Source organism: Sceloporus undulatus, chromosome 1, assembly GCF_019175285.1.
Source record: "Sceloporus undulatus isolate JIND9_A2432 ecotype Alabama chromosome 1, SceUnd_v1.1, whole genome shotgun sequence".
Taxonomy (NCBI): Eukaryota; Metazoa; Chordata; class Lepidosauria; order Squamata; family Phrynosomatidae; genus Sceloporus; species Sceloporus undulatus.
In genome coordinates, this window is record NC_056522.1 from 250,282,122 (window position 1) to 250,296,817 (window position 14,696).

Here is a 14,696-nt window from a genome sequence, read left to right on the forward strand (position 1 = left end):
ACCCTCCTCTGAAGAAACTTGCCCAGAAAGCCCCATGAGAGGGTCACCTTCGGATCTCCGTAAGTCGGAAATGACTCGAAGGCACACACCAGCCAGACCCTGCGGGGGCTGGGGAGCAAGGGGCTCGCTTGCGGTGGGGTCCCTCGTCTCCTCAGGGCTGCCAGCCTGGCTTCTCTGCCCCCCCCCCCCCGATCTCTGCCTTTGTTCCCCTCCCTTCTGTCGGGACGCCGGAGGGAGATGGCAATCGCGGTGCGCTCGGAATGCGGCGCTTGGCCCTCGCTCAGCCCCTTCCCCTTCCCTCCTCTCCCTGGGTCTCCTCTGGCCCTCCCCTCCCCTCTCCTCCCCATGTGCTCCGCTTTGCCTCTCAGGGGGAAGCAGCAGCCGCCGCCTCCCTCCCCCTCCCTCCCTCCCTCCCTCTCCGCCTGCCTTGTCGGCCTCCTCCTTTCCCCGGGACGGAGAGCAGCGGCAGCCCTCGGCCCTGGCCCACCCGCCGCCCAAGAGCCCGCTGGGCCCCTCCGAGGCTGCCCTGCTCCACGCCCCCGACGCCGCCCCGGGCCCCGCGCTGGAGAAGGAAGGACGCTCTTCGGGCCCCGATCCTGGCTTGGGTCCCTTGGCCACTCTCTCCCCGCTTCAGGATGCTGCCCCCCTCCCGGACCCAGCTGGGGCTCTTCTTCATCTTGCTCTGCCCCGCCAACATCATCGGGCTTTGGTGGTGAGTAAGGGCCCGCAGGGAGGGACCGGAGGGGAAGCCCTCCAGCAGAGCCTCGATGCTCCGGAGGAGGCTTGCCCTTGCCTTCCCTCGAGGCTGAGAGAGTGGGACTTGACCAAGGCCACCCGGTGGGTTTCCGTGGCCACGATTCGAACCTTGGTCTCCAAAGTCGTGGTCCAGCGCTCCAACCGCTAGGTCACGCTGGCTCTCCTTTACCTGACGCACCACACACACACACCTGCTTTGAAACCTGGCCCGAAGGGTTCCTCACTAAACTTCGCCAGGAACACAACTTTGCAAGAAGAGAGACAGAGAGAGAGAGAGAGAGAGAGAGAGAGAGAGAGAGGAGAGAGAGAGAGAGAGAGAGCGCAAAGGAGGACCAGGCGCCGCAAAATGGAGGGCATCCCATTCCCAAACAAATGCAAGACACCCCCAAATCAAAGCTCAAAACACTCCCGAGAGTAATATGAATCCGTCCCTCTTCGCCACGCTCAAAATGGAGGACCTTCTGAAATCCCTCTTAGGCAGAGGGAAAAAGAGGACGTGCCTTGTTCCTTGGGTAGCACAAAGGCTGCTTCGCACTGCAGCAGTAATCCGGTTTAACGCCACTTTAACTGCCCAGCTTCAATGCTAGGGAGCTGTGGGAAGGATAGCTTTGTGAGACTTTTAGCCCTCTCTGTCGGAGACCTCTGGGGCCACGACGGACGACAGATGCCAGAATTCCACAGCATGGAGCCAGGGAAGGTAAAGTGGTATCAAACTGGATTGTTTCTGCCGTGCGGATGCAGCCACAGGTTCCTGAAATCAGGACTTCCCCTCCCGCCTCGTCGAGCAGCCCGCTCTGGGTCCACAACAAACTCCAACAAAGAACCAGAAAGAGTTAAAGCGGAGCCAAACCGGGTTATTTCTCCAGTGTGGATGCATCCCAAGACACGAGGGCCATAGTGCTACCGGAGGGAAATCTGGGAAAGGCCCCAGCCCGCCCCCCTCCGGTCCCTCTCCCGCCCCGTCCCAAGCCCCCGGGGATGGCCAGGGAAAGCCAGGCGAGGGGGACGAGGAACGCGGGTCTGTCCCCGGGCGACATTCCTCTGCGAAGGCCAGGGAAGGAGGGCGCTGGGGGGGGGGGCTCTGTGTAGGGAGACCCCTCCCCCGACAGACCCTGGGGAGGCAGGAGGGGGCACTTTAATTTAGCTTTAATGGGGGGAAGAGAAGATCGGGGGCAAGGCGAAGGTGTTCTCCCCCTCTCCTGCGCCCCTTTGCCTTGTGCGGAGTTCATTACACCGACGAGACCCAGCCTCGGAAAAAAAGCCCAGGTATCTGTCGAAACATGACCTATTTAAATCTATTAAGAATTTCACCCAACCTGTCCTGATCCCTTTTTAAGTGCTTTTCCCCCTTTCCCTTCCCTTCCTTTCCCCAGGCTCCCTTCTTTCCCTGCCATCCGGGCCATAATAATTCATTAGCTAGAAGGTGATTCATCTCAGCCCTTGTCTCCCCGATCAAGCCCGGGCCGTCCCTTGCCATGCCTCTTTCGCCCACCCACCTCCGGATGCTCCCCAAAAGCAGCCCTTGCAGCAAGGCCCCACCCCGCCCCATATGCCTGAAATATAGGGGGACTCCCCTCCACTCGCCCCTCCGCAAGGCATGGTCCATGGCTGTGCCCAAGGAGGAGGCAACTCTCCCAGGACAGCGGGACCTTTGGACACACTCCAGCTTCTTTGAATTGTGGTGCCCAGAACTGGTCACAGATTCCTGGTGCAGCCTGACCAAAGCAAAATAGGCCAGCCCCTCCCCTCGCCCTCTCCAGTTCTTCCAGAGAAAGCCAGGGAGAGTCACTGTCTAGCCTTTGGTGATGAGGACAGTGGGTCTCTTTAAGAAGGTATAACCAGGGTGACCAGATGTCATAACTGCAAAGAAGGGCAAGGCACCACAAAATGGAGGACATTCCAGAGAAATGTAGGCCATTACCCAATAAAAGCCAAAAGAACTAATTTAAATATAAATCCATTTCATATGGTTTCTTCACAGCTATAGTAAAAGAGAAAGGTAGTCCCTTGACATGAAGAGCCCGCATTGTCTGAGGACTGCTCTGGTGGTCATGTGGCCAGCATGACTGCACCTTCCACTCTTCCAGTCATCAGAATTGGTGTCTTAACCACTAAGCTACTGCATCCCATAGACAGCTATAGTACATATGCTGTATTTTATTATGTACAACATTTAAATTATTCCTTTCATTTGTCCACTGTGCTGAAATTAAGGGGAAAGAACCCTCTCAACACTTGCATTGTGTCTGCAAGCAGCCCATTGCCTAACATGTTTGCTGTCCGTTCCCCCTCTGCGAAACAAAAGCCCAGGACAGACTGCCAAGAAATGGCGGCCTGCCGGCACCCATTTTTTCTCCACACAGCCTCCAAACAGCACACCATCACTGCGGTTCTTTCTGCGGCGCCACAGTGACGTCGCAAGTGCGCCATTGGTGCACTTGTGACATAATCGCCCTACTTGTGCTGCCCCTACGTACTAGGGTTAGGGACCGTGCAGTTGCCACGTGATCCCTAACCCTAGTATTGGCGCTGGTATGCCACTTACTGGCAGTGTGTACCGCACCAAACACACCCAGAGCTCTGAGGACAAGTCTTGTCTGTTGCTGCTCCTAGGAGGAAAGAACTTTAGAAGAATCATTCTAGCCTATCCTACTAGTTGACAATTTCTCAAAGGGGAACAGCAAACATGGTCATGATCAAAATGGAGGACATTCTGGAATCCTTCCTGGAGACAAAGTTGAAATATAGGACATCTCCTGGAAAGGGGGGCTGTCTGGTCCCCTGACTGTAACGTAACAATTTCCTGATCAATCCTACACCGCCAACACCACCCCTGTCACTCCCAGTATGACTTTCAGTCCATCCAGAAGACAGAGAGTAGATTTGCCCTGGTGCTTGCCACACACATCAGGCTGATTTTACACATGCATGTTCCTCATGACCCAGTGACTGGCAGTTGAAAATGTGAATGGACTGACCCCATTGGAAAGTGCAGCATTTCAAGTAATGACAGGTCAAGCCATAGGAACCTTCTCTTTGTGTCTGGCCTCTCCACATATGCAAACTTGCTTATTCAGATGTGTCCCTTTGATCATTGGTGGCTTTGTCACTTATACAAAAAATATAATTTTTTGTGAATCCATGGAGGTGTAGAGAGGAATTTGTGAAGACCTAACTTTCTCAGTCACACAGTTCTGATTCATTAAGAGGTTTTGGTCTATCTCCAGAGGTCTAAACTAGGATGAATGTTTTCTACCACTGTACATATGTCAGTAGATTTGAATGGTGCTGGGATGTTTGCTTTAACGGTCACAAAAGGTGTTTTTTTTAATGAGCGATGTTAAGAATGTAATTGTCACTCTTAGTATTATTGTTTCTTTGTATTTACTTTCCCTCTGTTTTCACTGGGCTCTAGCTCCTAGAAGATGCCATATTCCTGCTCCCTTTGCAAACAGTGTGTGTGTGTGTGTGTGTGTGTGTGTGTGTGTATTGTTGTGTGCCTTCAAGTCATTTCCAACTTATGGTGTCCCTAAGGTGAACCTATCATGGGGCTTTCTTGGCAAGTTTCTTCAAAGGGGGTTTGCCATTGCTACCCTTTGAGGCTGAGAGAGTGTGACTTGCCCAAGGTCACCCAATGAGTTTATATGGCTGAGCCTGGATTCAAACTCTGGTCTCCAGAGTCATCATCCAAAACTCAAACCAATACACCACACTGGCTTTATACTTAGATATATATATATATGTGTGTGTGTGTGTGTGTGTGTGTGCGCACCTGGAATTCTTGATAACACTTGATGCAACTGATAAAGTGGGTTGTACTCTACAATAGCTTGTGCCACACAAAATTAATCAGTCTTTAAAGTACTTGAGGATTTTTAAAATTGTTTTTGCTGCAACAGATTAAGACAGCTAATGCTTTGAGACCTAGCTCAATGAAGAATGTCTTCTTTAGTCTCAAAACCTTGGCAGCCAGTATGGGGGTAGAAATATTATATCATCCTACACTCTTGGCACATAGGGCGAAAGCCCCTCTTCATTAATTTGATTCCCAGTCCTGCCCCCTAAATATTTTTCTGCCTGGAGTTGAGCAGCAAATGGCATGCACACAGACCTCAGTCATGGTGCATAGTACCCAAAGCCAATCAAATTTCTTTGGCACCTGAGGCAGAAAATTACACAAACTCCTCTGCCCACATCCCTAGTAGTATAACTATAATAAAAAATTGAAAATCCATTTATAACAAATCATTTGTTTCTCTTTAATGTATTCAAAATATGCTGACCGAAGGACTTGTATAGTTTTTCCTAATGGTAGGACTGGTCCTACTCCTGCCAATTCATGCCTCCTGTTTTTACCACCCTAAGAAAAACTTGTAAAATACTGGTGCAAGACTGGTACAAGAAGTTAGTATTGTCAGGCAGTTGCTGAGGCCCACATATCAATGAAGGGCCCATTTCTGACTCTGGAGTCTTCTGTCTTTCCCAGCTGCTACTTCCATGCTTATTCATCTGCCCTCTCCAAACTGTGATCAGTAAAAAGACTGAGGAGAAATCTTAGCAATCCTCACTAGCTTCTGCTCTGGAGTAGGAGTAGGTATCTCTGGTTGGCCTGAGCCAATCTTCTGATCCGGGACACTCTAGGAACCCCATGGACTGCCAAATCCCCCCCCCCCCTTTAAAGATAGAAAGGACCAAATCCACTCCTGGTTTTGAAAAAATGTTGGATTATTTTACAGGTTAAACAGTGCAGGGACATCCTGCAGACTATGAATCTAAATTCCTGGGGGGGCAAGAGGGAACCTGGCCATGTGCTCCCCCAGATTTGACATTCTTTAGTTTCCTCCTCTCATTCCTCTTAACAACAGACTAAAGTGGCTAATACTTTGCCATCTGAATAGAAAACCATCCCTAAAACACAGTTTCACTCCACCTTCTTGTGCAGGAACTGTCATCATGTTGCTAGTCAGGCCCTCTTCAGAACTTTTTGCTGGCCAAAACAGAGTCCAAATGGTACCTGTCCCAAACTGGTGATGACCAACATCCCAAAAAGTCTTACTGCATCATTCTGTCACCAGTTTTTGCCTTCTTCTGCCCCTCCCCATGCTCAAAGTACAGAATATCTATGGATTCTGTATCCACAGCCCCAACCATTTGCAGCTTGAAAATATTCATTCATTTTGATTTTAATTTTGCCATTTTATGTAAGGGACACCATTTATCTATGCTGCTGTATTTAATGGGACGAGCATCCACAGATTTTGGTATCCATGGGGAGAAGGTTCCAAATGATACCAAGGGCCCTCTGTATCTCCCGAAAAAGACCACTCTGTCCCACAGAAAGAAACACTATTTTAGAAGGTTTCTATCTCCAAGTCAGCACTGGGAATTCTGGGAGCTAAAGCCCCAAAAGTAATTTCCTCAAGCTCTGTTTGCCCCACTAGACCTACTACCCTGCAGCACCCAGTGGCAGTAGGCAGGCAAGCATATTGGTAAAGGGTTGACCTAGTGTAGGTGAAAAGATCCAAAAGTGCTGTGTGTAGTCAGCATTACGCAGTCTCTGCAGCCGAGCCCGGTGGTCATCTCGTGAGAAGTGGCCCTTCGTTCTGCTTGGGGAGGCTTGGGCTGTTGTTTTCTTGACTTAGGGCAGGTTCTTGACAGCAAAGACTGAGGACCTCCTGCTGTGGGAGATTTCTGAATGAATTTCAAATGTAATGCACATCAAGGGGATCACACTGGGATTTCATTTTTTTGCATGGGAGGGTTTGTGTCAGTGAAGAGAATGGGAAGTTATGTGTATATTCCTCTGTGTATGTCAGTACAAGGCACAATGTTAACTCCCTGGAGCTAAGCTTTCTCTCAGTGACTGACAAGTTGGAAGTTTTACTGCAAACAATACAGCAGTGCTCAGAAAAGTTAACATCTTTGAAATATAATGTGCAGAAATGTCCACCCAGCTCAACCCTTGGTCAACTTACGTGTGGGTTTTGGGGATTTGCAGTCCATTGAAAGTAAACAAAACAACAACAACAAGCAAAGTCCAAAACCCTTCTGAGCTTGGCTTATAACTTCTCTTCTCTTGCTTTAATATCAAAATATTAATATCTGCTCTTTTAACACATGCACTGACACGTGAAAAGACTAGCTGTGAAGTTGCAGCTGTTTCTAGGGTGTATTTGGAAGTTGTTTGTAGAATATTTGGTCACAGAAGGGTGAAGTGGACACTTAGGTACAACAAGGATATGGTAGAGATACACAAAGCCCTGGTGGCGCAGTGGGTAAATGCCTGTACTGCAGCCATTCACTCGAAACCACAAGGTTGCGAGTTCAAGACTAGCAAAGGGCCCAAGCTCGACTCAGGCTTGCATCCTTCCGAGGTCGCTAAAATGAGTACCCAGACTGTTGGGGGGCAAATTAGCTTACTTGCTAATTAGCTTACTTGCTGTTCACTGCTATGATCTTTGGAATAGCGGTATATAAATAAAACAATTATTATTATTATTATTATTAATTTAAGTAGGATACGTATTTAGAATTAAAGCCATTGGGATCTTGGATGGCAAAAGATGACCAGAGCGTCATCTGGAGGAGAGACTGTGATTACCTTGTGTGCATTGGCAGAGCTGGAGCTGGAAGCTTAAGGGATAATGCAGAAAAGGGCAGAGGTTCAGCATGAGTTGGCTTCTTCTTGGCTTTTCTTTAAAATTAATTTTTTAAAATAACCCAGCTGCAAAGCAGTGAGGAAAACAAACCCCCGTCTACACACACAAACACACACACTGTACAAACAGCCTATCCAGGCTCTGCCTGTTGAGCTCAGTGGTAGAATGGAAAGGTTCATTTCATCCAAAAGAACAGCTCTTGGTCATATTCCCTTTTTTTACTGCAGCTTCCAGAAGTCCCATCCAGCATAGTCATAGCTGGGGGATTCTGGGAGTTGTACCTGACCCCCAAACTCCCCCTCCCCAAAAGGAACATCTCCTGAGCTCTGGATTGCACTTAGAACTTTGGTATTTTCCTTGTCAGTGTTGGTTGTATGCACTCATGTTTCAGAATTTCAGGAAACCCCAAAAAGTTCAAGTGAACTAAGGACTAAGTAACCATTAGTAGTGGGGACACACTGGCTGTGCAATGCTAACACAGATATTTGGGCATAGAATTCAGTACAATAAGAACAACTTCTAGGCATCTAACTCTTCAGAATGTGAAGAAAGGTTGGAAATACTGTAATGGGGTTGACATGGTGGTGATGGAGGACTCAGAAGAGAGTGAAGCTGAATTTCCAGTGGTCAAGAGATAATGATTGGATGTACAGCATACTAGCTTTTTCGCTAGCCGATGGTGTGCTAGCTGTGAGCACTGAAAGAAATCACAATGCTAGAGAGTCAAATGCACAAGTGTTTGCTTTCTTTGCATATTTTATCTGAATTTCAATGCTGAGAGGGTAGTTTGGAATTTATTTTCTTTACAGAGATTGGTAACACCCCTATCTCTATGGTATTGGTTGCCATTTATAAACATAACATTATTTATTCATAAATATGAACAATATTCATAAATATACGCTTTACAAGTGTGCAATTTGTTGATCCACTGCAGGCCTTCCATATTGGTACCATGAATATACTGTGGGTTCAAACAACAGGTAAAGTTCACCGGAGGTGGTGAAAAGGATTAGACTACTGAATGAGCAAGATACACAGTGATACAGTTTCACTAGACTCATATTTTGCATGTAGATCTTGTTTAATCAATGGATTCAGGTTTTTTGTTTAAAAGCTGCTAATTGATTATAGTATAGAATCTTAAGTTCAGTCCATATTTATGTTAATATATTAAAATGAATATATATAGATAATTCTTGTCATTAATTTCAGATCCTGTTATGGGAGAAAAAAGTGGGACATAAATCAAATGAAACCAGTTCATCAAAGCAATAAATAATAAACTCCACAAACAGGACATGAATATAGTAGCACGAGCTGTAAAATGGCATGTGTTTTAGTGCTAAGCAACTATGAAGGCTAGCCCTACCCTTAGGCAGAGGGAGGGAATTCTCCTGTCACCAGTGTTGAAGTACAAATCAACTGCCACTCTAGTTTACACCTGCAATTGTAATAGTGATGGGATGGATGCTATCCTTTGCCTCACACAATAAAGTACCTTGGGTCATCACTGACAACATTTCATCCTACTTTGTAGCCTTGTAGTGGGTATTTTTGAAAAAATATCTGGGAATAGCAAACATTTTGAAGGAAAACTAATGTTCTCAGCAAACCAAAGGACCAGGCAGGATGGGGAGGGTGTCATCACCAGCCTTGGATACAGTGATATAATGTTTTCATAAAGCTTTAGGGCTGGGTTGGACAGACTGAGGGGCAGTACAGATAGGTGGCTAGAAGCCGCCCTTTCCTGTGCCGGGTCAGTGCCGCAGCAACCACACACTACGGCACCGACCCACTCCCTAAAAGAAGCTGGTCTGAGCAGCTTCCTGGAAGGGGCGTCCCAGGTGCGCTTGCACGCCATGATGATCCCCCTTCTGGCCAGCGCCGTTTGGACACTGCGTGCCATGGATTCATCATGGTGCTTGTTGTGTGGACAGGCATGCACCATGATGGTGGCGTGGTGGTGCGGTAAGGGTTTCCAGTGTGTGAACGTTGTACCCTAGTCGGCATCCAGGCTGGCATAAAGTGCCGGTCTGTTGAGCCCCTGAGAGAATCTGCTTTGAGATTTTGCTCATACCTCAAGATCCGCAAGCTGGAGACTAGAAAGAGGAACATAGCATTAAAGAATTCTGAGCCTAGGGATGGATGGATCAATTGATTGATTGACTGACTGATTGATTCACAAAATTAAATCCCTAAAGAGCTGATATCACAATTCAGATCTAACATAAATTTTATAAATATATAATATAAATATAATATAAAATGCAAAACAATTCTAAAACAAGAACTTCTTAGAAGCACGCCAATCACAACAGTAAAATAGAGCAGATATGGTAAACTGAGGTCCGTCTGTATAAACAGGTGTATTTGCAGTAGGTGCTTAAAACAGAATACAGTACAGTCTCCACCTCTCAGCTCACATTGGGGAAAATATTCCAGAGGGTGGGTGCCACCACTGAGAAGGATTGACCATGCTGTAACACAATAGATTGGATGTGGAACAGCCGATAAGGCTTGTGCCAAGAATCTGAAGTGTCAGTTTGGCCCAGATAGCAGCAGGCAATCTTCTGGGTATCCTAGCTTTTTATGTCAATAACAAAACCTTGTTCATGGCTCAATAACTTATACACAGACACTGCCTTGCCTTCAATATCGCTATGAGACCTAGTGACAGTTGCAAGGATGGTACGCAAAGACATTTTAAAAGTCTAATTTGATTTGAGTTTGTTTTAATTTGGTATTTGCTTTGAGTACCAAATATGGACAGAACACATAGCTTTCTCATTCCTAGTTATCCCAACATTCCTTGAGTTCAGCAGTGAAATTTAGCCCTCTGATAGAAAGGAGTCATTTTTGATTAAGTTTAAAGAATTCTTGCCAGTCTACTCCAGATCACCTAGAGATCTCTCAGAAGTTCTTGATCTGTCTTCTGTCCAATCTCATTTTAGGGCATCTACTCGAAGAATGTCAAACTGTAACTTAATCTGAGTTGAATAATCTTGTATATGTATGTGCCCCAGGCCAATTTTCTCACACACTGTGTGTCCTTTGTGTTCCAGGAAGTAATACACAAAGTAAGTTGATGAGGGATATATTTAATTTAACCAGATCTTGTGGGGGGGAAATATATAAGCCTTTTTCACAGCACTGGACAAACTGTCTGCTGGTGCGATGATATGATAGGTGTTTGAGAGCTGGTCCTTCTGTGAGTAATCTAATCACGTATAAAAAGTTTGGCCACTGTTACCATGGTCTCTGGGCACAACATTTGATTGATCTCATCCTTGTGGTTTTGACATTATCACCATCTTGCTCCTTGGGGGACCAGAAAGCCCTAATGGCGTCATCTCAGATCTAAAGAGATGTACTTATTCCCACCACAAAAACAACTTGGCAAAGAAAGCCTCCATCCTTGATCTGAGTTAGAGTGGATTTCTATCAACACAGATAAATCATTGGACAGTCAACACTAGGGCTTGTGGGAAACACAAACTGAGACTGAATAGCCCACTTCCCCAGGAGATTGTATTTTGGACCTGAAAAGGGCCCTGCAGTCTGTTCTTTTTCTTTCACCACTGCAGAACCATGTTTTGAAAGGAGAAAAGTAGCCAGCAGAGGGCAGCCAAAGAAACAATTAATAATGGGTGGTAATTTAACACTGCTTTGAGTTTCTGCAATCTGTAAACCCTGTGATATTTAAGCCACTCCTTCTTTCTTGATGCCCCACCCACTGAGGTCTACATAGTATCTTGTTCATTTTCTTCAAGTCTTGACCTATGGCAACCCCATGAATGAGAGACCTCTAGTCACCCTATCCTCAACAGCCCTGCTCAGTTCTTGCAGATTAATGGCTGTGACTTCTCAAACTGTATCTATCCATCTGGAATGCAGTCTTCCTTTGTTCCTATTGCTCTCAGCCTTTCCAACCATTATAGTATTTTCTAGTGAGTCCTTTCTTCTCGTGATATGCCTCAAATATGACAGCCTCAGTTCAGTCCAATTTAAGAGCATAGGCCCCTGCCCCAAGTGATTGTCCAAAGAGGTTCTGCTTTCAATCAGAGCAGGTTTCTTCAATCTAGTATACTCCAAATATATTGGGCTACACACTCAGTAATCCCAAACTAGTATAGCACTGGCTGGGGATGATAGGAGCTACCATCTATTTCAACTAGAATGTGCTGGCCTGGGAAAGCTGGCTTATTTATTTTATTTATATCCCACCCTATATCATGAGATCTTGGGCCAACATACAAGTAAATTCAATATAATCATTTTAAAATAATTTAAAACCATAAAAATAGTTGTAATAGATTGAATTCATTTCAACCAAGTTGACAAATGAAAAACAGGTTAAGAAGGGTAAAACAATTTAGAACCAATTTAACACAAACATTTTGGAGTTAGACCCCAAAGGCTTTAGTGAACAGCTATATTTTTACCTGATGACCACATGAATACAGGCTTTGGAGATAATGTTATCACACACACACACACACACACACCCATCCAAAAAACTGAACTAGGAAAATTTAGGGTTTTTAAACTATAACTCTCAGTAGCACAGCTGGCTGAAGGATTTTGAAAGTTGTAGTCTAAGCGAGTGACCTTTCCACGTTCTGTTCTGGACTAATGCATTTTTATTTTTAATTTTTTTGGTACAAGTTGCTGCCCTCAAATTGTGGATGCTGAATCGTGGGACTGAGGTTTTATCAGTACAACATTTAAGCTAGTTAATTACTCTGTTGCAAAGCCATGCATGAGTCAAGCACACAAGTGACGTTCAGGAAACTCTTTAACCCAAAGCCCTGGAGCCCTGGCTCATTGCCCTGGGGTCTGGTTTTGTGATTATAATAATCTTTTAGGCACAAATTTCTTTGCCACTTTGCCTATGCCACCTACAAGCAAAGGAAAGGAGCCGTCATCCACCCTCTTCTAAGAGAACCTGAAATGCTTTTGTGGCTCCTGCATGTATTTATTTGCCATCTTTCCACTGCAAAGGTCTGGGATGAGGGAAACCTGTGGCTAAGACCAGGATGCTGCTGAAAGATCTGGGTTTGGTTCCCAGCTTAGCCAGTAACTCTCTGGGGGATCTTGAGTAACACACTTCCCGTCCGCTTGTGTTTATTCATCCATCTTTCACATTATAAATACTGGGCTTTCCTCTCCCCCCTCCCCCGTTTACACACAGATCCTGAAAATACTGATAGACTTGGGCAAAAACTCATGGCAAGCAGTATTATTGATTCCAAGGGAAATCTGCATGTATGAGTTTATAACAATGACTACCCATGTATTTTTCAAACACAGGTCTTAAATGAGGCAGCCTACATATCTAGAAACAACCAGAGCTACCTTGGAATCTCATCTCTAGCTACAATACTAATGCTTAGATCAAGCGTGAATGACTGGGGTTTTCCAAATTCTGATGGACTGCAACTACCAGCATATCTCACCACTGAATATGCTGATTAGGGTCCTTGGGATATGGACTCTGCACAGCATCTGCAGAGCAACATGTTTCCCTTCCTGGGCCTAAATAGACCCACAGCTTTGCACAGAGTGGATGATGATCCCCTGCTTGTTGTAATGCCCTTTCAGAGAGTCTGTGTTGATCCCTGGCCCTGGGAAAGTTATTTTGAGTGGTGGGATCCCCATACTGGGTTTACTATATCCTCTACTCATCATCCCTTATATAGATCCATAGGGTATATAATAGGGATGGGCAACTGCACAGAGACAGATGCCAGTTTACAACCCACAGAATCATGGTGAGCTGCATTGGTATGTTCCTGAGAGACTGGAAATGACACCACATTACAGTGGGCCCTCAGGACTAGCTGAGGTTTGGTTCCAGGTCCCCCCATGGATACCAAAATCCACGGATGCTCCAGTCCCATTATATACAGCAGTGTAGCAAAATGGTGCCCCTTATATAAAATGACAAAATAAAGATTTGCGTTTGAAATTTATTTTGTGTGAATATTTTTGAACCATGGTTATTTCAATCCATGGATGCAAAATCTGTGGACACAGAGGGCCAACTGTACCTCTCAGTTCTTTTTCAGGCTTTTTTCAGTGTGTGTGTGTGTGGGGGGGGGGGATTCTTAGCATTTAGGAAAGGGAGGAAAAGGTAAGCTGCTTTATTTTTTGTGCATTTAAGGGTGTTTGGGTGGTACTTAGGTGTGTGAAAATCAGCTTTAAAAATTGGGATGGACTAGGGGCTTCAGGTGGTCTCTTAGGATGATATCACACGACTGAAACTGGAAGTATAATCCAGTGTCATCCTGAACGCAATCATGTGTATTCACGTTATTGCACGAAAGGTTACCACATGCGATCGCTGGCAGTCCAAACGCACTCCAAATACAATCATGCATCAATCCACAGTTAAGTAAATTCGGTGAACTAGCGAAGTCATAAACCCTATTCATAGGCAACTTCGCACTCAGTGCATTGTTCTTTGGTGTGATGTGCATGTCTCCTTTGGTCCTGGTTCCCCCCCCCAATCCGGAAGGGGGGGTTTCCCATGAAGCCACACTGCAATTCTGCTTCAATTTTGCTTCTGCTTGTCCTTCAGCTTTGCTGAGAGAGGGCTGCTGCCTGTTAATTAAGAGGCATGGACCCAGAGCTATTGGATAACCATTATATTCACATTTTAACATGACAAGAGTGAATATATGCTCATTTTAACGTGAATAGATCATGTTCTTTCAACCATTCCTCCCCCCCCCCCAACTTCTTTTGTAAATTATGCAGTTCCTTGGTTCCTCTCTCTCACTCGCCTAAACATGCTATGCTCCAGTCATCTGGAGTCTCACTGAGCATGCGCAAGGGTGCCAATTCGCAATTAATAACCCACCAATGTGATGGCTTACTTTGTACAGAATCTGGGTCGCGTTCAGGGAGGCCATTACAGCAAATTTAAGGTGTGATAAGTAATCACGTAATTGCATGAATTTTCGAATTGACCTCGCTATCTTCTCTTTCAAAATTGAGAGCCTCCCGTCCCATTTGATAAACTCCTTAGGGGACACCAAATAGTAGTAGTAGTAATACTAATCATAATAACTACTAGAAACAGTAGCAGTAATAGTAATAGTAATTGCTCATTTATATACAGCATTATCTCCAATACTGGGACACAGGGCGGCTTACAAAAACTAAAACAAATACAGATAAATGGCGCTGTGGGCTACTTGTGACTTCACTTTCCCCATCCCTGGTGTATAATCAAAAACACAGAAAGATGAGATGGCATTTTCTGACTCTTGTTAG

General features: G+C 45.5%; 1 protein-coding gene across 2 annotated transcripts in view; it reads left to right on the forward strand.

Annotated features, from left to right (window-relative positions):
- Positions 1–573: 573 nt before the first annotated feature.
- Positions 574–14,696, forward strand: part of WNT6 (Wnt family member 6) — a 59,817-nt gene continuing 45,694 nt past the window's right edge. The window contains exon 1 of one of the 2 annotated variants that reach the window (XM_042480484.1): positions 574–712. In XM_042480484.1, coding sequence (XP_042336418.1) covers positions 636–712 — 77 coding nt within the window. In that variant the 5' untranslated portion in view covers positions 574–635. Of the gene's footprint in view, positions 713–1,915; positions 2,023–14,696 lie in introns of those variants that run through there. The other variant, XM_042480491.1, reaches the window with a different exon arrangement.